A 21,711-nucleotide genomic window follows, 5' to 3' on the forward strand; every position below is an offset into this window, starting at 1 on the left:
ACACAATCATACGCTTCCTCCATATTTTCTCTTGGAAAGGAAGAAAGGGGCAAAAAAAAAAAATCTATATATTTGGGGCATTTGTTTTTGTTGTTGTGCCTTCTCTGAATGAGGTTTCTACGCGGACTTTGATTTATTTTGACCTGGAGTGTTCGGGATACTTTTAAATGTTAAAAATGAAGCACATTTCATTTGAGTTTCCTGCGCACGGAAGAAATGTCCATTATCAACCAGCTCCCTTGTCTTAATGAAATTGTTCCCTCCAACGTTTTAATTAACTCCCAGTCTGAGTCAAGTTGTGGACACAGACCGAGGCGGCGGCAGCGGCAGAACCTCCCAAATGATCGGAATACCAAAGAGGGAAAGACTTTCGAGAGACTCTCGTCAGCTTTCATTCTCAAGCAAAACACACACAGCAAAGATAATGACGACCATGGTTAAAAAAAATAAATAAAAAAAATATAGTCACATTTTTCCCTTTATTGGCATGATGAGGCTGATGAGAATTGCACATGAAAAATGAAATTCACAAGAAAATTCCTACAATAGGTAGAACCACAAAGGCATTGGTAAGGCAACGTGGATAGGACACACACACACGCACGCACGCAAACACACGCACACACAAAATTCCCTCTCCACACATAAAATCACACCCACACATATTGTCCTTCCAAAGAAAAACATGATTACCCGACAAAGCAGTGGCAAAATCCTCGGTAGGTCACAATACTAAAAATTGCTCTAATATATTGCTACTCTAGGCCATTTACAAAGCAGTTTATTACACTGATTAAAGCCGCACATCTATTAAAAACGCGGACGCCATTACCCAAACCAACGTCAAGAAAACAGTGCATGGAAACATTTGGCCTACCGTGAGGTAGGTGGGGGTTTTTTTTGTTTTGTTTTTTCTCCCGTTGTCAGCGCCCTCTCGTTTTTGGCCATGCACACTTTGCAAACCACAAACACGACCACGTCGAACACTAAAGTCGGGGAGTTTGCCACAAACGGATGTCACAAAAGGTCACACGTGCATATACCGGCGCAGAGAAGTCTTAAAGGGACCGGCCGGCACGAGGGCGCTGACATCACAGCAACTGGGTAATGGGTCAAAATAATATATTAAAAAAAAAAAAAAATCACAACAATCAGCACTAAAATACAATTCTGAAAAATAATTTATTGCTTTTTATATATTTTTCCCTCTTTTTATTTAGATTATTATTACTCTTCTTGTTATTACTGCGAATAATATCAGTAGTATATGTTTTTTTCTTTTTTCAAAAGATCTTTTTTTAAAAAAAATTTCAAGAAAGGAAATTGTAAACTTTTCGTTTGGCATTCACTTAATCGAGCGAGACGCAACAAAGTCTTTCAAAAATGGCGCGAAATTTCTGCAAAGAAACCCCGTTTATTGCTTTCTGTTCTACGTGAAAGGAAAAAGCAAGCGGGAGAGTGCCGCCGACGTAATGAGACTGGATGAAGCTACTGATTGTTCCGGAAAAAAGGCATAGAAGGTTGTATTATTCCCTACCTTGGAAAAATTATTGGACACCCTGTCTCGTGATTGAGCGTTAAATAAAATTAAAAAATAAATATATATAGTTTTTAAAAAAAAAAAAAAGTCATGTAAAATGTAGCCCATAAATATTGCTGATTCAAAAAATAAATACATAAATATGCAATTTCCGCTGATTGAAAAGATTCCAATGCATCATCGTCTCCCTGTGTTGAATCAATGACAACCGTACAAAGCACTAAAATCAAACATACATGTATTATGTATGTGCATATACTGTATATGGACATATATATGCACATATTTACACACTGTACACACACATAAATATGTCGCATACAGTATATACACAATATCTTGTGATTGTTTTAGAAATAATCAATAAAAAAATGGGGTCGGTCGTTTTTACAATCATGAAAAACGTAAAAAAGAAAAAAAATATTTTACACAGTGAGGAAAAAACAGACTGAATAACTTATATAAAAAAAAAAAGGACATTTGATCACGTGCTGCCTCAAAATGAGCAATCGGTCATTTTTTTTTTTGCCTTTTTTTTTTTACAATCATTATATGTCTCTAAACATCATGTCGGCGTACAATATGTTTTACAGTATCGTAATTACTATCGACATCCATCGACATTCGGAATTAAGAAAAAATTTCCCCCCCGCATTTTTGAAAAAGGCTGCGTTTTACAGTGCATAGCTGTAACAAATAAACAACTTTATTTCCCAACTTTACACCAACATAAAAAATATTCCTTTTTAGAGTTATTTGCAAATACACAACTACACTTCTCTATCAAATGTAGACAACAAGAGATACGATTCCCTCAAACGCTTGCTTTTAAAATGTAACACCGGATCCAGAGAGATTTAAAAAAGAAAAAAACCCAGCAAGAACTCCCCCCTCCTCCCTCCCAAAAAATAAAACCAAAATAAAATCTGGCTGAACAAGCTGCATCTTTTCACCCCCTCCAAAGAATTGTGGGTCTTGTAGTGCTTTGGGGGAGGGGGCGGGGGTTGTGGTTGGGGGGGGAAATCCCTTTTTCTTTTTTTTTCTTTTTTTAAAATCCCTTCCTTCGTTTACGGTTCTACAGCCGTCAAAGCCGTGCAGCAGGTTCTGAGGGTTCACTGGCTTTCCCAAAAGTCGCTTGCTCAGCTTTTCAGCAGCTATGTTCATGTAAACTTTTTGTTTTGGATAGATTCTGATGACAGGTCTATAGACTCTTTACTCTTCTTCAATACTCCACCGCATATCGAGTGTAAAACGTCTCGTCGTCCAAAAAAAGAAAGAGACGCGAGTGAGGTATCGGGAGTCCCTCGTGGGGGCGGGTGGCGGGTCGAGGGGGGGGGGAGGTGGGGACGACTCGGGCGTGAAGCCACGAGAGGGTTACCTTCTCAGGCTGCGCTGGGCCTCCCTCAGCAAGCTGTCAAAATCCAAGGAGTCATACTTGCTTTTGGTGGAGGCGGGGTCAAAGTCGTCCGAATGGGAATCTGTGGAAGTGAAGTGAAAGTTGGAATTGAGTCAGCCTCAAGTTTACGATTAAAACTTAAAATTTGAGCTTTGTGGGTGAAGTTGACTCAGCAGCATAAAGGTTTTGGACTTGTTAGCATTAAGCTAGGTGACCCACGAGTGAGACATTCACTAGGAACGTGGACTTTTTCACGAAGTTGACATATTTCTGGATTCAAAAGGATGAGTCGCTTGATGCTTGCTGTCACTTTTTTGGTGGAAAGTAAAGAGACAGGACTTGTCTTTGTCTCCTCTCCTCATGGTTTTTTACCCCATATCCACACCTAAAATTCCCAAAAATATCGCAGAGAGTCCGCAAAAAATACAATTACAAATTTGAAAAATTCATGGGGGAACGCTAATATAGATTCATTATATATTCCTTACAGGGGAAGGATGGAAATCTTGAAAATAAATCCTGGAAAAATTGGAAATTACCCAAAAGTCAAAAATCTGGCCTGGCACCACGCATATTTCAAAGGGGGTGGGGCTATGCTAGCAGCGGCTATGCTAGCTCTGCCTGAGACCAGTAATACGATCTCAATAACAATTTATAGTATCATATTTTACAATTTTCAAAGAAATAAAATCCTCAAAGTAATTAAAATCATCCAACATAAAACGTACGTAAGAAAAACCTCGGCAGACAAACAACAATATTGTGCTTCCATTTGAGATACGTCATCCAGGTTTCCATTTGAGTGTTTGCAGCGTGCGAGTGTATTTCCAAATTCCTTAGACGGTGTCGGCGAGACAAAATCCGAAAATCCCGATTTTGAGATTGGGTGTGTTGCAAAAAAAAGTGGCTATTTTTATACTGACGCCTCCACTCTCTCATGTGTCCTATTTTTCCCGATGGAGCAGATAATACGCAGGCTCTATCTTATCTCTGGCAACAGACAGCTCCAACAAATGGGGGGGCCCCAAAGGGACCCGGCGGCACACGCTGAGAAATGGCACTGACCATGGCAGCGAGAGGAGATACCAGGCGTGATCTACGCTAATGCCATGGCCGACGGCTGCGTTTGTGTCCCGCTGCGCACCTTGAGGGATGAAAAATAACCCCGGCGCTCTACTTTAAACTAATGGACAGTGTTCTGTGAAAACAAGCTCCACATACACACACAATGACACAAATAGGGCTTGCGGACAACACTTATTAGGCTAACCTCTCCTGTTTACCGTTGATTCATCTTAAGAACCTCACATGAGCCTGACACGATGGACCCCATTAATGGCAACTCCCAATATTAGAAATGCACCAAAGAGTTTGTGTGAAAACTCTCGAGTACTGTAGGAAACTGTTAAGTATAAATGAAAATTAGGGATGTGCAATATCACATTTTTTCAACACCAATACATCACTTGTACGTTCCAGGCCAAAAGTATCAGTTGCTGGTATCGGCATCATTTCGGAATACTCGATGCCTTGGAATGAAGCCAATATCGGTACTCGCCTAACTGTAATGAAAATATAAATCTAAAATAAAAAAATAAAAAAAAAACACTCCAAAAAAAGCACTTAGTTAATTTTTTCCCCAAAAATGCCTTGATAAAGCCACTGGCTTGAAATCTCACAAACATTCCCGGAAAATTCACACAAAATTTCACTGTCTAGAAATTTCCATCAAAATTTTTGACTGATTCTCCAAATAAAAAAAAAAAAGCACAAGTTGAAAGTCACACACGACTCCCTTGGAGAAATAAAAACCTCAATTGACATGTCCACATAATACATTGACTTGAAATGTCCCAAACGCAATGCTAAAAATAAAATTTTTGACTCTGACTTGACGTGATCGCTCTCCTTGGCCGTTGTCCCATTGTTTCCCTGCCGACAAGCTTCCCACATCAGCTTCCCACATCAGCTACTTCCTGCAGCCAACTATGTTCACCAACTGACCTCTGAACTCAAACTGACCCTTTTTGAGCAGGGAATGCCCAGCGGACGCGTTGAGGGCGATGGAAAATTTGTTTCCGGCGGAGAGATGAGTCTCCTTTTATCTACATCGCCTTTTTGTTTTTGCCGTATTCAACATCTACACTGAGCCCCCCCTCCTTTTTTCCCTGACAGTCCTCGCAGCCATGTAAACATACAAGGCTGTCTCGAGGGGCTTGAGATTGTGCGTGTGTGTGTATGCAGACAACAACAAGGCTACGCACTTACCCAAGTCTGTGTAATGTGATTTGCAGAATTGCTTTTGTCCGCCGAAGCACAGCTCGAAGCGCGGCTCGTCGGCCCGCCGCAAGGTGTGTCCGTTGTCGAGGGCGGCGAGGGCGTCGCACGTGTAGCGGTATGTGATGAAGCCAAAATTGTCCCTGGTTGTTCAAGGACACACAAAGAATGCGTCAGAGTGACACAACGGATGCGTTATTTAAATGCTAAAGGGAATCAATGAAAGTGGCTGGTCGGGTCAAAAAGCTGTGCTAACTAAAAAGTAAAGGCTAATTATATTTCAGATTTGGCGGTAAATTATCCAATTTCACTTAATTGGTCCGAAAAGGTTGGCAATACTGCTGTAAACTAAAGTAAACAAGTGTGGAACAGCAAATTAAAAAAATAAGAAGAAACGATTGACATTTATGGCGACAATGCTAATAGTTAGCATAACAAAGCAAGCAAGTTGTTTGCTCCAAAAACACGATGCTGACTTGTTCTTAATTAGTTCTTTCAACTCAAAAGTTGCTTTGACATTTTGTGTTCACTCAACGTTTGGTACGAAAAAAAAAAGCTAAATGTGTTGATTTATGGCCGCACGCTAACAGAGAAACTTACCCATCATCCCTCAAGTTGACCGCACATTCTTCAATCTCGCCAAAGACTTCAAAGCGCCGCTTCAACTCGGTCCGGGTGCAGTCGGACCTCAGTCGTCCCACGTACACCGCCCGTCTCTCCCCCTGCTCGTTAACAAGAAAGACAGAGCAACAGGCAGGAGATGAACCAGGGTGCCTCGTTTGTCCGTTTCACCCCCCGCCCGTGTTCTCCTAATGGACTAGCCTCCATTGACGTCTTCTCCGCTACGTTCCTTTGTGATTGGTTTGCTCCGCTTTGGCTTATCTGATGGAGCCGTATGAGGAAAGTGCCTCGGGTCTGCCGTGGCACTACAATTCCTCTTCCTCTCAGTGCAACACATCAACCGCGGGGAGACTGATTTTTATCAAATGATGCAATGTCTTCACTCCGGGACGGCTGCTTTTTTCGTCGTCCAAGTCTAAAAATAAAAACGGCGCCGTGACTCAGCCTCATATCAGGAAGCATCCGCTTGATTGGGCTCGCGAGCTGACAACTTAATGGCTGATGAAGGAATTTTTTTTTGTTTTTAGGAAAAAGGGCAACCTCGAAAGTTTGTCTTCTTTTTGGAAAGTGAAATTCAACAGAAACCCTTTTGAACAGTTTACATTGAGAATAGAATTGAATCCGGTTGGATTTGTTTACGTCGAGTGCCGTGTCCGGTGGACAAAATATGGACAAAACACATGTATCGTTACTTTTTGACCCATAAGGCAAAAAACACCCGGATTTCCTGGAACCTCGGAGGATGTGAGGGTCAAAGCGGAATAATGAAGCCACTAACTGCGCCAGGCTGCAATTATATCTTTTGAGGACTTTAATTGCATCCGCTAATCATTTTTACACCGCGCACGCCTCGGGATACGGCGTACAAGTCGCATTATTTATTTATCCCTTCATTTACTTCACTGCGGCAAGCCGACGGAGGTCTTTCGAGACGGCGAGCGGCGTCTCGAGGGTGCGTGTGACATATGGAAATCAGGTGTCACGCTCAAACTTCACCTACGCCCCGGGAGAAATCCAAATTAACTACAGATTTATATTTTGTAGCCTCTCTTTCATGCTTGGCTTGTATCCATGACGGACGAGTAAATGCTGAATTAGGGCTTTAGTTGCTGACAACTGATAAATAGGCGGAATGTTTTTTGACGGCACCCCCGAGGGCTGCCTGTGTGGGAGAGAGGCAGCCGGCAGGACGGACGGAGACGCTCTCCCGTCCGTCTCTGCCCTCTTAAACCTCGTTTGACAGCATGAGCGGTAATTGTTTGTCTCCGCGCCAGCCAAGTTTGCATTAGCGCGCCGTTTAATGCGTTCTTTATCGACGGGCGGTCGCGGCGTTGCTTTTGCCGGATTCACCCCGTCTCAAGGAGACAGTTGGCAATTCGGAGCTTCCATTGTCTCCGAAATCACCATTTGCCTTTCTTCTCCATCGGCCCCAACTTCCTGGGAGGAAAGCATTTTGTGTTTTGTCCTTGACTAATTGATAACCTCCCGACACAAAGACATCTAAAAATACACCCCCAACCAGACATAAGTCCTCTGGGTGTCCTAAAGAAAGATCTGGCGTCAGTGTCTTTGTTTTTGCCCAAGGAGGGGACAGAAATGGACTCACGATTGCCTTTTGTCGTTGCACGTCCTTCTGCTCGGCCATTTGGAGCTCCCGCTTCTCGTAGTCCCGAAGGTACTCTTCCCTCTTCAGCCTCTCGTGCTGATACTCCTCGTAGCTGTCGTACCTGAAGGAGAACATCTGATCTTCAAATGGAATCCAAACGAGAGGAATTGACGGTACCGACGTCTCTATTGGTGTAAAAACCGTAGAGTCGAGTCTTTTCGTAACTCGAGGGGACCACGGTGACTGCATCTGTCAGCAAAACTTCACATGCCATTACGTTCTAGTTTGGAAGTGCACCATCACCCCACCTCACCGCGCTGATGAGTAACTCTCAGCCTTGTCGGATGTCATTAGGCGCATGGGTACCAAAAATCAGCTGGGAGTGCTGCGATGGTGTCACTCCACTTGCTCCCAAATTGCCCTTTTGCACAGGTGCAAAGTTGATTCTGCATCATTTGGATTTAGACCGTTCCGATTCATTTTTTTTCGATTCAATTCCGATTCCTAACGATTCTCAATTCCGATTTAAATGAGAAAGACAAAAAAATAAATCTAAATTGACTATGTATGAATACACGGCGCCAGAAACGCTCAGCTCGTTTTGGGTCGGACCGCACCATTAGTTTGCTATTATCAAAAAACGCGATTCTTTTCAATTTTAGTATCTTAACCTCAACTGAATGAATGTGTGACGTATTTCAGGGAGGGGCTTCATTAATTGTGCCTGCACCCAAAGGTACCAAACCATTCCGTGGTGCTTTTACTAAATTGTGATCATTTCTGTGCACCTGTCACGTTGCGAAAAACCATGCTGAAAGTAACATGACATAAAAAAAAAAAAAATGTCTCACCTTGGCCTGCGACTGAGAGGAGATCGCGACTGCGGGCTCTTATGACTCCTGGAACGGAAAGTGCTTGATTCATTGTTGCGACACCTGGAATGGAGGAGGATAAAGACATCTTTGAAATGACTGAGTGTTTGAAGCATGCAAAAAAAAACTAAAAAAAAAAAATTAATGATTGGGAGAAAAGAAGAAACCCAGCTGGCCCAGCTAACTACCGAGCAAATTGAGCTCCACTCCTCAAGTTTTGCATGCTTCATTATTGAAGCATCGCTGAGAAACGACAACGTGAATTATGGAAGAAGAGAATCCCGGAATGCCGCTTTGGAAGGATGGCAAATCTCTTAACTGGGAAGATGTGAAGAAAACACATCAAGTGTTCTCTTCTCTCCCCGGTTCTGCTGTGGCCTCGTATTTTCGGGAAGCTTGTCAGACTGTGATTGAATTGCCTTGAGACTATTATTGGATAAATGCGCCAGTACGTAAGCTCCCGGCAAAGACAAAACGACGCGACGGAATTGAAGTGACTCTGTCGGCTCCGTGGAGTAAACTGACCTTTCTTGGTAATCAGGTAAACAAACTGCATCGGAGTCCGACGCTGAGAAGCGCTAACTTTGTTTACTCACAACAAACTCAGTAAGAAACCCCGCAGAAAGCTTCGACATACTGATCAAAGAGAACCATGGGAAATGAAGTTCTCACGAGCGCTCGGATGACACGAATCTCCTTTGAAGAGGATTCGAGACGACAATCCCGCAGCCTGGATCTGACTTTCATCTCGGCGCGATGTAAAAGAGGAGGGTTCGAGTGCGCCGTAAAAACAACAGCTGCCGCTTAAAACAATAACGCTCGCATCAAACGGAAAGAAACGGCACCGGGGGGAACGGAGGGGGTGTGGGGAGGGGTGTTAATATTAGAAAGAAGCTCAAAACTCTTTCGAGAGATGAAAAGTGTTCACACGATGCGATTCTGACGGAAGCTTTCGTATCACGATATTCCCTTTAGTTGATTAGGTGTTATTTTGGGGAGAACACACAATTCAAGACCTGATTGATCAGGTAGTTAAGTCAACCTCAATTGACCTTAAATACTACGTGATATGTAAACGAGAGTGAGCCGGAAACAGAAAGTCTAGAGGCTTGATCCAGTCTGACACTGACTGATCGGGCTACTAAGCTGCTTTCCAAGCCCCGTTTAACTACAGGGGTGGGGATCAGCCAAGGTTCAGGCAGAGGAAGTTCCTTCGGGTGACTTACCGTCTATCAGGCGAGCTGGAGAGGGAGCGTCTCCGGTAGCCTGAGGAAGAGCTCCGAGAGCCAGAGTGGGAACGAGAGCGGGAGCGCGACCTCCCACCGGTCCAGCAGAAAGGTCCGTTGGGTGACAGAAGGAGGGAGGACGGTGGCGAGATGGAGCCCCGTGAAGGGGAGCAGCTTAACGGTGGGGAACAGGAGGGAGAACATGGGGGGCAGTCAAAGAGTAGGTCCAGAGGGGTGCCCTCCCACGGGTAGAGGAAGCGACTCTCACGGCCTTGGCCTAGCTCGAGCTCGTCGTGGAGGGACAGGAGCCCCGAATGCAGGTAGCCGGAGCCAGGTAACCTTTGGGAGTCAATCTCTTCTTCCTCAAGAGATGGAGAGGGGTCGACTTTGTTTGCTTTGTCGCCTGGCTCCCTCTCCTTCTCACCCTGACTGTACAGGGCTCGCAAGGGGTGGCCAAAGTGCTTGTTGAGTTCAGCTCGGATTTCCTGGTCGCACAAGAGCTTGCGGCTCAGGGTGGATGAGGTGTCCGGTTGTGAAGGGACCTGGGAGTTCTGGGGAAGGGACTCCTTCCCGACTCCGTGGACACAAGCTTCATCTCCAGTCGCGGAGGCTAATCTTTGCCGCTTCGCTAGAGGACAAGATGATGATGATGAAGGTGAAGAAGGTGGAGGCGTGGCTGAATCCTTACATCCGACAGGCTGGTTCCCCACTGCGCCTGCCGTGGCGGCGGCACCTGGGGCGATTGGCTTTTCACCCAATGAAGTCATAGCACCGTTGGCCATGTTGCCGTTCTTCTTTGTGCTCGCCTGGCAATAATCATGGTCACTGACACCGCGGGGAGGAACCCGCTTATGGTTGCTAGCACTGCGATGCTCCTCGAGTCCGCCGCCTGCCGTTTGTTGAGTGACGGCGTACGGGAGCACAGTGGACGCTCTGCTCAGCTGGGCATACAGCTCAGTCTGTTCGGGACCCTTCCGGTTGGGGCCAGGACCCAACTCAACCAGCCTTGCTCTTTTACACGCCAAGGCTGAGGAGGAACATGAAGACAACTTGGTTTTGAGCGATACTTTAAATGGAATCTCTTGACTGGCTTTGTGTGGGGGCGTGGTAGGTGGTGTCAGACCTACGGAGATCGGGAGAGACATTAAAACGGGGATTGGAATGGAAGTCAATAAAAATCAAAACAAGCCTCAAATATAGCACATTCCCTTCATTCAACTCGCTTTATGGACGAGGACAAAGATATGTGCTTGATTAAAATATGCACTTTGGCTGTGATTAATCGTGATCTCTATTTTATTACAATCTTGACAGATTAATGTAATGCTTGATGTAACTTAATATGGTGGCGCCGTAATACGCTCGGATTGCCACCCCCCTCGGTGACCTTGGAACGATCCCTTATGCGAGGGAAAAAAAAACAAAAAACACCACCTGGGACATACCTAATGATAAGGCAAAAGAAAAATGCCGACGTCGTGACCCTGTTTTGCGGAAAAAGCCCAAAGCTAAGGTTTTCTTGTTTTACATCGAGGATGTATAACGGAATCACTAAGGGGGGCCAAATTGATTGTCATTCCTCTCAGATGGCCGCTGGTGGCCTCCCGTCAATTCCTCCACCCCGGTCAGATTTACAAGCAGACAGATGGCAGTTATATGGGAAGTCCTGAGATGAGCCCACTTTATAGCAGTTAATGCACTCACACAAGCAGCCGTCGCCATTACAGTCCCCCCCCCACCCTCCCCAGTTTGCGAGTCTTCTTCCTCTCCCTCCCGTCTGCCATCTTAGCCTACATATTCGCCTAGCATACGAGAGTCAGGCACTCCCGACACACCTCCGCTAGCCACTCTTCTTTACCTTTCTTGTAATACACATTTTCCCTCGCTCGCTCCTGAATTGCATCAAATGACGGCTATTAGCATCAAACCCGCCGTGAGGGGAGGCAGTAGAAAAGGGAGCACGGAGGCTACATACGTAAATACTGCATTCCCAATGCCTCATCCGATTGGATTATCATGCGGTACGCCATCCTTAACTCCCCCGTGCTACTCTTTGTCCTTTTCTCATATTTGAAATACATATCTATAAATTATGCTGACACAATGAAGCACCATCTGTCCAAAACAATGCGCACGTAGGGTCATAAACTAGGCAGCCATTAGCGGCGGGGGGTAAAATAAATCTGAATTAGAAAGATTTGTCGCTCTCAGTCAAACTTTTGAGTGATGGATGTGACACAAACACTAATCATGCCGCCGCTGGAGGGAAAACAATACAAGTTTTTTATCGTCATCCATCACAAGGCGCTTCTGCCGTAAGCGACGCAACTCGGCCAAAAAGACAAAAAGTCGCCATACGGTAGTCCGGTAAGTCATCAAGCAAGATTCACGGAAAGTTCCATCAGAGCTGCCTCGCCTTGAAGGTGGAACTGCCCCCTCGCCGGTTATCAGTTACGCCACTGCAATCGTACGGTAGCGGAATGTTACTCAGAATCGAGAAGCTTTCACCTCGGCTTACTGAGATCGACATTCATCCGTCTCATTCAGCACCAGCTAATCCCGAGGTCGGAACGAGTAGAGGGGGGGGGTTTAGTAACCTGGAGCTTTACTGAGCTAATAACCTCCCAGCTAATATTCAATCCCAAATTTTTGCCCTGAATAGGGAAACGGGTTGAGGAGTTTTACGGAGCGGTCGCTGCTACAAAACAGGCCACGGGTCAGTTCATGCGTGCAGTAAAACCATACGAAATATTAACCACGTCGGGTTTAGAGTTTCAGCGACGGTACAAGGTGCACCACCATGCACGGTGAGCCATTTCCACGACTGGTAAATGAATATCTAAACAGGAGGCCGGTGGAATTTAACCAACAGCGCGAAGCAAAAGGACACTGACCTTGCACAGGTGGAAAAGTACAAAACTTTGGACCGGTAGAACCGAAAGGAAACATTTGAGAATGACGCGTTGGGTAACGAAGCGACCCGGCGAGGAAGATGAGCTAACCTGATCAATACTCCCACTCAATCCACAATGCAAAAACAAAATAAAAAAATCTTACCTGGGGTTCCAGCAATCTCCACACTCAATGTGCATTCAATGGTTTTGCTCTCAAACGGTGATCCCTTGTGGTCACTGGAAGACACACAGAAAAAAAGAAAAGAAAAGTGATTTACTCCTCGGTTCGACAGCAAGATTTGAAAAGTGATCTAAAATGTGGAAATGAGTTACAAAAATGCCTCCGATTCGACTTGTGCTCTCGGTCTGTCTCTTTCTGATCTCTTTGCTCGTCTTATTTTCAATTGAATTATTTTTATTTTTTTGCCTAGAAGAACGTGGAAAACTTCTCAGACTTACTTTGGAGACTCTGGGGTCAAAGGAAGTGGCAAGGTGGTTGGTTTGGCTGCAGAACACAAAGGAGCATGGGTAATTATTGATCTAGTTAGAACACTGTTGGCAGAAGAGAACAGGTCCACATTCTGCAACAATTAATATCAAATTGGCTCATTAAATGCACTACCAAAAAAAAAAAAAGAAAAAAAAAAAGCACCCATCCCTGGTTAGAAGACTGCACTAGTGTTTTGTATTTTTTTGTTTTGATTTCGATGACCCCATTTTAACAATTTACTCTCTAAGGACTGTTGACTGTGTGAGGCAGGATGAGATAATGGCGCGTGGGTCACGGGTATCTCCCGTACAGACACGTTGGAATGAAATCAAGACATACAGAGACGATGCCACAGACAAGACACAATGACGGTGGGTGAGGCCCCTCCACGGACAAGTCATCATCGCATGCACCAACAGCAGAGGAGGGAGGAAATAAAGAAAGGTAGAAAGGAGAGTCAAGGAAGCTTGTGCAGTTGCCCGAGGCTTTGGCCGACTTGTGCTCCGGCAAAAGGGGAAAACGCGGCTTTAGTGGCTAAAGAGCAGCTTCCGGCTGGGGAGGCTCAAATTCTCAGCACACTCAGCTCAACCGGCCAACTGTTTGACGAACGGTAAGCAAGACAAGGCTCCTCCCCCTTTTTCCCACCCTTTACGTTTTGGTTTCACTCACTAGAAATCTGGGGCGAGGTGGGGGGGGTAAAACGGTGTCAGTCGAGTCGATGCGCTAATGAGTGTTAGCTTCGAATTAGAATAGCGGTTAGTCGTGACGTCAAACTGGCAAGTGGTTAGAGCAGGAGAAGGAGAAGAGAGAGCAGAGATACGGCCAGTGGGGGGGGATGCAGTCATGATTACCTAACAACAGGCGGTCGTCTGGGTGCTCGCTGAGGGCCTGCCTGTGCGGCTGCCCGTGCCCGTGTATGAGGCAGGCGGGGGTGGGCTCTGCAATGCTAGTATCTGGGAAGAGGGGGCTCGGCGGGCCCTGCGAGAGCACCGCGGCGGGGCTGCCCGTGACACGGTCATCATCACAGACACCATCAGCAGCAGCAGCAGAAGCAGTACGATTATCATGGTCGACATCCTCCCCATAGCCTCCCTGGCTCGGTCCAAAGCCCGCCGCGTCTAGCTTAGCGGGGTTTGCCGCTCGACTCTGCTCGGGAACATCGACGCGCTCCTTGGCTTTGATACGCTCGGAGGTCTTCCCCGCTAATTTGCCGTCGTCAGCGGTTAAGGGGTCGAGAAAGTGCCCTCGGTAGCGAGCGGGTCTGGGTTTGGTGGTGAGCAGCTGACTAAGTAAGGGGTGCCCCGGCTTTGCGTCCCTTTTTCGAATAGTCACTGTGATGTGCGTGCGTCGAGCGCGGTTGGCCCCGCTGCTCTTTTTTCGAGCGGCGCCTACAGCCTCTCGGCAATGCTCACAGCTGTGACTCGCCTCTCGGGGAGGGAGGGAATAAGAATGCATATACCTAATGAACCTAGCGGCGGCCAGGTGGCCCGCATCACCTGGCGGCCTTCTTTCTTCGCTGGCTTTAGGGCGAGCGCGGCCGCAGCTGTAGGTTCTGTGGCCGACAGAGATAGAGGCCCCTTCCGACTCCTCAACCCCGTCATCCTGAGCGCAACGCTGCCACTTCCCAGCCCCACTACATTCGCCTGCAGCCCGGCTCTCACCTCGCTGGTGATGCTGCTGCGCCGGCGGCGGAGGCGGCGGCGGTTGGGGCGGCGCGGACGACTTCTTTTTGGAGGCGGCGGTGGACGAAGAACAAGTGGAGGACAGGGAGGAGAAGGAGGAGGTGGACGACGAGGACGGCGAGGAGGAAGAGGAGGAGGAAGCGCCGAGGCCCAGGCTGCTCTTGTCCCTTCCGGGGACGCCGCTCCAGCTGCCTTTGACGTCGTTGGCTTTGGTGTGGAGCAGGATGTCATCGGTGGCTGTTAAGTACTTCAGCAGCTCTGTGCAAGGCCGTCTCAGAGGGCGGTTTTGTTGGCTGGAGACCCCTCTTGATTTGCCATTCCAGGGGTTCTCCGTCTGTTCAAAAAGGGGGACAATTTCCAAAAATGTTAGGACCGGGTCTTATTCAATTTTGCCAGTGACATTCATCGAAATCACATCAATCAGCCCAACCGACTTATTGCCGTGTTGAACGTGCTAGCTGTGTCAGTCTTGGGTTAGCTTAGCATTTAGCATGGCTTTTATAACTTTCCTTATCATCGCTTTGTCAGTATGACATAAATGTAACTTATTGGCCGCCACGAAGACGACGATTACTGACTTAGGAGCGACTCCGAAATGTGTTTAGGTTCACTAGTAGCGAGCTAACGCTGGTTGCTAGCTACTTAGCTGCTGTAGCGTAAGTAGTAAAGAGCCACGGTTGTTGACGGGAGTTTTTTTCTTATTGTTCTTTCTTTTAGTGGTTGTCTCAGTTGATTCTCAGTTTTTGCTGTTTTAAAATGCTAACTTGACCTATTTATCTCGAACAGACATGTCACTGAGGCTGCCAGCAAGTTTTGGTTGAACAACCCCGCGAGTTTTACCACACAATATCCACAATCCATTTTATGTTGAACTTCCACTGGAGCGAGTCGCACTGCTTAAGAGCAACAAAGGCGAGGTGGGTCAACTGATTCTCGTTTCCACATCTGCCTTTATAGATACCCACCTTTTTCACTTCACTGGCGCGGTGGCCCATCTGAAACTTGCTAGCAAAAAAAAAAGAAAATCAACCAAGCAATAACTTAAAAAAAAACAAAAAACATCTCCTGTAAATTGGGTCATTTGTAAGTCCCGCTGTCTTCTTCAGAACAATGTTTATCGGCAGACGGGGCTGGAAAGAACAACTCGCTGCCTAAGTGACTCGAAGGCGACGCCGGGTGTGAAGTCATCATCTTAATTGCGCGGGCCTCCGAGCGTTTCTGCTTGCACGACGCGTCCGCCGGGACCTTTTTTTTTTTTTTCGTTCGCTGCTCTCCACAAATACATGACTCAAAGGCACCGCGTGAAAATGGAATCCGACACTGTGCAAACAGCGCGCGGCTTCAATATGTGTCTGATCATTTCAAAGTAAGAGCAAATGAAGTCACGTAATGTGTTTGGACACAAAATGACAGCCCATACCGAGCAACTTCATTGTGAGCTCGTTCGACGTCGAACATTACCAGATATCTGGAGCCCCATCAATGTTTTTCTTCTGACGGGTCCTCCATATCAAGGCGGGTAAGTGGCGCGGCTAATGAGAGAACGCCACCGAAGCCGTGCTTGCAAAGCCCAACAGCAATCAGCCTGTTTTCATTACCAGAACCCCCCGCCAATCCCCCCCCGGGCTAGAAAAGTCTAACATCTTCTAAAGGCGACGACCAAAACAAGAAATTTGCAAGCACGAGAGCAGAGCGAGGAAGATTAACTAACATAAAAATGAGCGTGGGTGCGTGCGTACCTTGACGATAGCAGGTGGCGCTCGGATACGGTGGTTGCTGCTGGCTGCATGGTTCTGTGCCTTGCCACCTGTGTATTGATTATAGCTGAGCTGGGAGTTTGCGGGCGCCAGAAGGAGCTTCTTCAGCTGGACCCGAGCGGCGCAGGGGGGTTGAGCGACGACAGGGAAAAAGGGAGGGAGGCTGAAGTTAGCACGGATTATGCAAATGGACATTTTCTTTCAATTGCCGCAGATTTTTTTTTTTTTACCCCTCTGAGCAGATGAGGGGGGGGGGAGATGTGGTGAAAATAAGTACGTGACATGTTTGTATTCTCTGAGGGGACTGAACAAACACACTGGAAAGCTCATTAGGAAAGTTAAATGAAGTATAAGTTAACATTTTAGCCCTGAAAGCCAAGAGAATTGCCTGTGTGTAAAAATAGCCACACAATGCTAAGAGGGCCGCTTCGCTGCCAAAAGAGACGACTTTGGCAAAAGGACTGAGGTGATGGTGAAGGGGGGGGCAGGGATTAGCCCAGACCTACCGGGAATAGAAGAGATGAATTTCCCTTTGCCGTTTCTTTCATTCAATGCCCACTCCATTTCCGGCCCACACCATTGTTGCTGGTATTTGAATGGAATTAGCACTTAGCAGCCATTATGATTTGCGTTAGCTCATTTGTTCATTTAACTTGATTGGCCCAAATTTAAATACGAGGACCGGTAGTGTGAAGACGCAAATAGAGGGCAGCGAACGGTCACATCATCAAACCGACTTGAAGCCCCAACGGAAACAATACGAGAGTCACATTGGGATCCCCGAGCCAGCTCTGGCTACAAATGTTTCGAAGCGGCCAGCGACAAAATGGGGAGGCTTTACCAGGGAAGGCTCCTCGGGCTCCGGGGTGCGAGGCGAGCCGTCGGGGGAGGAGGGACAGCTCTGGTCACTGGCATTGGTCACGTCCCCATCTGCCAGAGCCTCAAACGAAGGCAGACCGTCCTCATCCACCGGGATGCTATCCAGGGTCTCTGTAAGCACTGCCAGCAAGTTGGCCTCATTTTCTTCATCTATCTTCTTAGCAGGCGGGAAAAGAAATAAAAAAGGGGAGGGGGGGGAGCAGAAGACAGACAGAAACACAGAGAGAAAGGAAAAATAGGACATTTTAGTCTGGAAGTTGTAAATCTTTTCCTCCCAGGAAAGTAAGAGTGGTGGGCGGTTGCATGCAGACTTTTATTGTTAATACTGTTCTTTTTTTTTTCTTCTCTTTGGAAGCTGGCTCTATTCTGGCAAACTAAATTCTCTCTCCTTTTGCGGAGTGAGTCGAGCCTGTCACTCATATTTTAAATACGCAGCTTTACTGGACCAAAATAATATCTTCTCTGAGAAAGCCATTACCAAGGCTGACAAGTAGTAAGTATCTGGGGAAGGCAGCAATGTTTGGGGGCGGGGTTTGTTCAATCTCTCGCCAATTTTCAGATGTGAAGAATTACTGTCCGCTTATGCAAAAATAAACATGCTATGTTTTAAAAAAAGAAATTGACAGGGCAAAGGATGCAAAGGCATCAAGTTTCTGTTAAATAATAGAATTTGGATTTTTTGGGGGCATATTATTATTATAACTATAATAATAAAAATAATAAAAAATAAAAAAAGATATAATACAACTACAATAGTAATAATAATAATAATTATAATAATAATAATAATAATACAAAATAACTAAAAATATCTGAATAATAATAATAATTTTAAAAAATTACAAAAAATAACTGAAATATCTTTCAACTTTCAATCAAATGGGAGTTTACGGCCAACAAAATGGAAGTGCTGTTTGCATCCAAACATCCATTTGCAGATAAACAAGTGTAATTATGCTTCCCTTGACAAAATGTCACCGGCCGCCACCGGTTATTTTCATGCCCAGCTTCAAATTAATTTTCATTTCCAGATGACACAGACATCTTAGATGTTCAGTTAGCTCGCTAACAGTGAGGAAAATGTTAATCGGATGCTCAGCGAGTCGATCGTCTCTCTAACAACATGAGCACTCTGTCATTATTAGAAAATGATGAAGGGGACATATTTCACCGAGATAACGCGACGTCGACCGGGGCCGTGCCACACCGGCAAGCAAAATGCCTCGCAGGAAATTGCTCTGTATGAGATGTCACGCTGTTTAATTACTTGTAAGGAGCTTTAAATCCACCGCGTTGGAACGGTGTGCAACCCCTTTTTTTGGGCTCTTCAAACGACAAAACACCTCAGCCCAAATTTACGTGAGAGATTAAAAGTAGGATTATTCTGGCTGATCATCTTTTAACGAGCCACCTGTTTTGGTTTGACACTCGGAAAGCCAAGCCACGTAGGGAAAATGTTCCGGAAGCCAGATGACTCCTTGCTTTTAAATACCAAGCAACAAAAAGGGGCTTAAAAATTGATCCAGTCACGTAATGAGTAACTGAAAATGACCAGGATATTTTATAGTATCAGGAGACCAATAACCAACCAGTTTTTTTTTATAATTGACATTAGTCAGTGTTCGCACCAAGAACGAGTCCAGTGACCGAACAATCTCAATTAAGACCAAATCCAATCATCAACCAATGACGGATATTTGTCCGATATTTGGACAAAAAGGGTCACATGAAGAATAAGTCATATGCTTGAGTGGTCCAGTCACCAATGGACTTGTAATGATTGCTATGCCCCCCAAGACAAAGTTTAAAAAAGGAAATCATGTGATTGGCTTTTTAATGATTACCATGCAGACACGGATTGTACTTTTACAGGGCCGAGTCAAAGTCACACGTGGTAGACAACCTCCCAAAATTTCATTTCAGAGTCCAAGGTAGCATCCTAAAAAAAAATAAAAAAATGCTTTGACACGTCCGGCGGATGCGTACGAAGTCTACCGGCTAACCCGGTTGCAGTCCACTTATATTGATTACCACCGAGCTCCGGAGAGTAAATATCGAGGGCAGAAGGAACAAAGAAAGGAAAAATAAATAAATAAACGTCTCGGTGGAAGCCCATCTCGCTTAATGGACCTCGCCGAATTAAAGAGATCTTAACAATCCCGGGCTAATTGTGGGATCACAATATATTAACCCCGCTGCAATTCTAAAGGGTGCCATTCTGTGGCTGTTTTATTCCAAATGCTTCAATTAGCCATAAAACATGCTGGCAAGTGCTTGGCAGAGTTTCCTCGTCCCCTCCCCTTCCCTTCTTTGCCCCACGTCGGTGCAAAGAAAGCCGCTTGTTCATTATTAGGTGAGGTCCTTTTGTTATCAGGTAGGGCTGTCTTTGAGATTGTCCTTGCCATTAACTATTTTATTGAGTTCCAGACCAAGGCATTGTGTTCCGGGAGATTCTATTCACCAGGCTGATAACAGAGAAAGGGAAAAAGGTGAAAGGAGTCGCTTTAAACAAACACTCGCTTCTCAACTGCGGGCCAAATAGTCAAATTAAATCGGCTAATTGCTTCTTGAGCATTGCAAAGGCTAAAATAATGAAAAAAAAATATATAAACTGTTTTTTTTTTGGGGGGGGGGGAGCCAGACAATACTTCATTTCCATGTGGTGAAAGGAAGCAAGAAGATGAAGTTCCACCAAAACATCTGCGACAAAATGGGTCATCTGCAGTTAAAGTTTCATTTATCTCGCTTTTGCACCGTGACAGTTTAATTGCATTGCTTCATCTAAATCTTTCCCCGCACGGTCACATTTCAGACAAATCGTGTCAGCTTTCAACTTTTTTTTTTGAAAGAAGCTAAACAAATAATGCTGACTAAATCAAGGTGAGTCCACATATGGCCGCCATGACAGAAGGTGGCGGGAAAGGGGAAGGGCACAGCGAGAGACGGATCGCCAAAGACCTCAGAAAAATGGAGAGAGGGTGATTACGGCCCGTGTGCAGCCATGCAACCATACCTAAGATCCCCCCCGCCCATGTGTGCCTGACAGAGTTCCAAACCATAAAACTAAATGTTAAACCTCCATCCGGCCCGGCGCTGCGATTAGCTTTAATAAATAGCGGCCAACTGTCTCTTGTTATCATCAGACGTTATTCCCAATCCAATCATTTGATGCGGTGGTGGCGCTACCGTGACTTTGTAATAATCCATTAGTCCTGCTCGGAATTCACCGCTCGGAGTCTCCTTGTTAAAACGGGCGAGCTATGCGGATGAGTTGACATTAGGCGGCAATGCAGGAGGGCGCGGGCTATTTATATGCCAGATGTCCGTTTTCTGCTTTAGGTGGCCGTGCGGCTAATACATCAACGAGGGAAATGCTTTGACCCGTCAATGAAGATGTGTGTGCGCTTGGAAAAAAGAGAAATCTCCCGGGAAACATTTGACACTGTTAGAACGCTATCAGATGAGCTGATGGGGTGCAAGAGAGGAAAAGTGAGAAGAGATATATTTGTATACTGGATATACTGGACAAGGACAGGATACGAGAGTGACCGCATCCGATTGAGATGATCACCCTTGGGATGTGAGCGGGAATGGTCTTGTTCCTCAAACCCGTATCGTGAACGAGAGCTGGCCAGCTAAACTCAAGACTGTCGTAAAGTCGGAAGAAACGAGATGATGATGACAACTAACCGATGTTTTGGGCCAGAAGGGAGTTACATGACCAAGTTACAATGAAGACTGATCAACTTTGGGCAAGGAGTGAGTCACATGACTGACCAATACTGGTAATGACTTTCCCAATGGGTGAAGAACGAGTTATTGGTCGAGCGATCCCTGCCGTTTCTTGCCGTGACCGTAATGGCTGACACGAAAGAGTATTTGGCGGCCACACGCAAAGTTTAGACAAAACTATGGCGTTACTAAAAATAAAGCTCCTCCATTTCCTCCAACTCTCCACTACGACTATAGTTTTATATCTCTATAAAAGTTGTCGTACCCTAATTGACATCAAAGAAAAAGAAAAAAGTTTCATTTCATTGTTAATATTTCCTGCATGAACTCCGACAATGAGAACGCCACTGCCGCCTACTGCAGCGGAGGCGCAATTACACTTTATTTCAGCACCAAACAACAAAGTTTTTAAAAGTACCCAAATCTGCGACACATGCACATCGTAATGCTAACAAATGTTACGTGCTACCGTCAATGATACCACCAGATGGCGGTAAAGCATTTTTCTTAAACATGCAAATCTGTCAATTAATAAATACCAAACTGCGAATATGTACGGTTGTCATATTTCTAAACAGAGGACGCCACCTTCACGCTGCGTGTATAAGTGAGTGCCAGTACGTGTATATGTGTGTGTGACCTTCTGAGCCCGGCCAAGCCCATCGATAGTGTTTTGTCGCAGTTACGGCGTCCTCGGAAAGGACGCCCGTGTGCTGTATCAAACAAATTGTGCACATCG

General features: G+C 45.7%; 1 protein-coding gene across 7 annotated transcripts in view; it reads right to left on the bottom strand.

Moving 5' to 3' along the window:
• Positions 1 to 210: 210 nt before the first annotated feature.
• The window catches only part of ppargc1a (peroxisome proliferator-activated receptor gamma, coactivator 1 alpha), a 147,851-nt gene continuing 126,350 nt past the window's right edge, over positions 211 to 21,711 (bottom strand). For 2 of the 7 annotated variants that reach the window (XM_085940010.1, XM_085900153.1), the window contains 11 exons: positions 17,203 to 17,394; positions 16,344 to 16,469; positions 13,774 to 14,938; positions 12,892 to 12,937; positions 12,596 to 12,669; positions 9,539 to 10,661; positions 8,292 to 8,375; positions 7,441 to 7,561; positions 5,814 to 5,935; positions 5,205 to 5,356; positions 211 to 3,018 (listed from right to left, as the gene is read on the bottom strand). In XM_085940010.1, coding sequence (XP_085796136.1) covers positions 2,915 to 3,018; positions 5,205 to 5,356; positions 5,814 to 5,935; positions 7,441 to 7,561; positions 8,292 to 8,375; positions 9,539 to 10,661; positions 12,596 to 12,669; positions 12,892 to 12,937; positions 13,774 to 14,938; positions 16,344 to 16,469; positions 17,203 to 17,394 — 3,309 coding nt within the window. In that variant the 3' untranslated portion in view covers positions 211 to 2,914. Of the gene's footprint in view, positions 3,019 to 5,204; positions 5,357 to 5,813; positions 5,936 to 7,440; positions 7,562 to 8,291; positions 8,376 to 9,538; positions 10,662 to 12,595; positions 12,670 to 12,891; positions 12,938 to 13,773; positions 14,939 to 16,343; positions 16,470 to 17,202; positions 17,398 to 21,711 lie in introns of all 7 variants that reach the window. The other 5 variants (XM_085940001.1, XM_085940019.1, XM_085900169.1 and 2 more) reach the window with 5 other exon arrangements.

The sequence above is a fragment of the Syngnathus leptorhynchus genome, chromosome 2 (genome assembly GCF_054491065.1).
Source record: "Syngnathus leptorhynchus isolate UIUO chromosome 2, UIUO_Slep, whole genome shotgun sequence".
In the NCBI taxonomy this organism is placed as follows: domain Eukaryota; kingdom Metazoa; phylum Chordata; class Actinopteri; order Syngnathiformes; family Syngnathidae; genus Syngnathus; species Syngnathus leptorhynchus.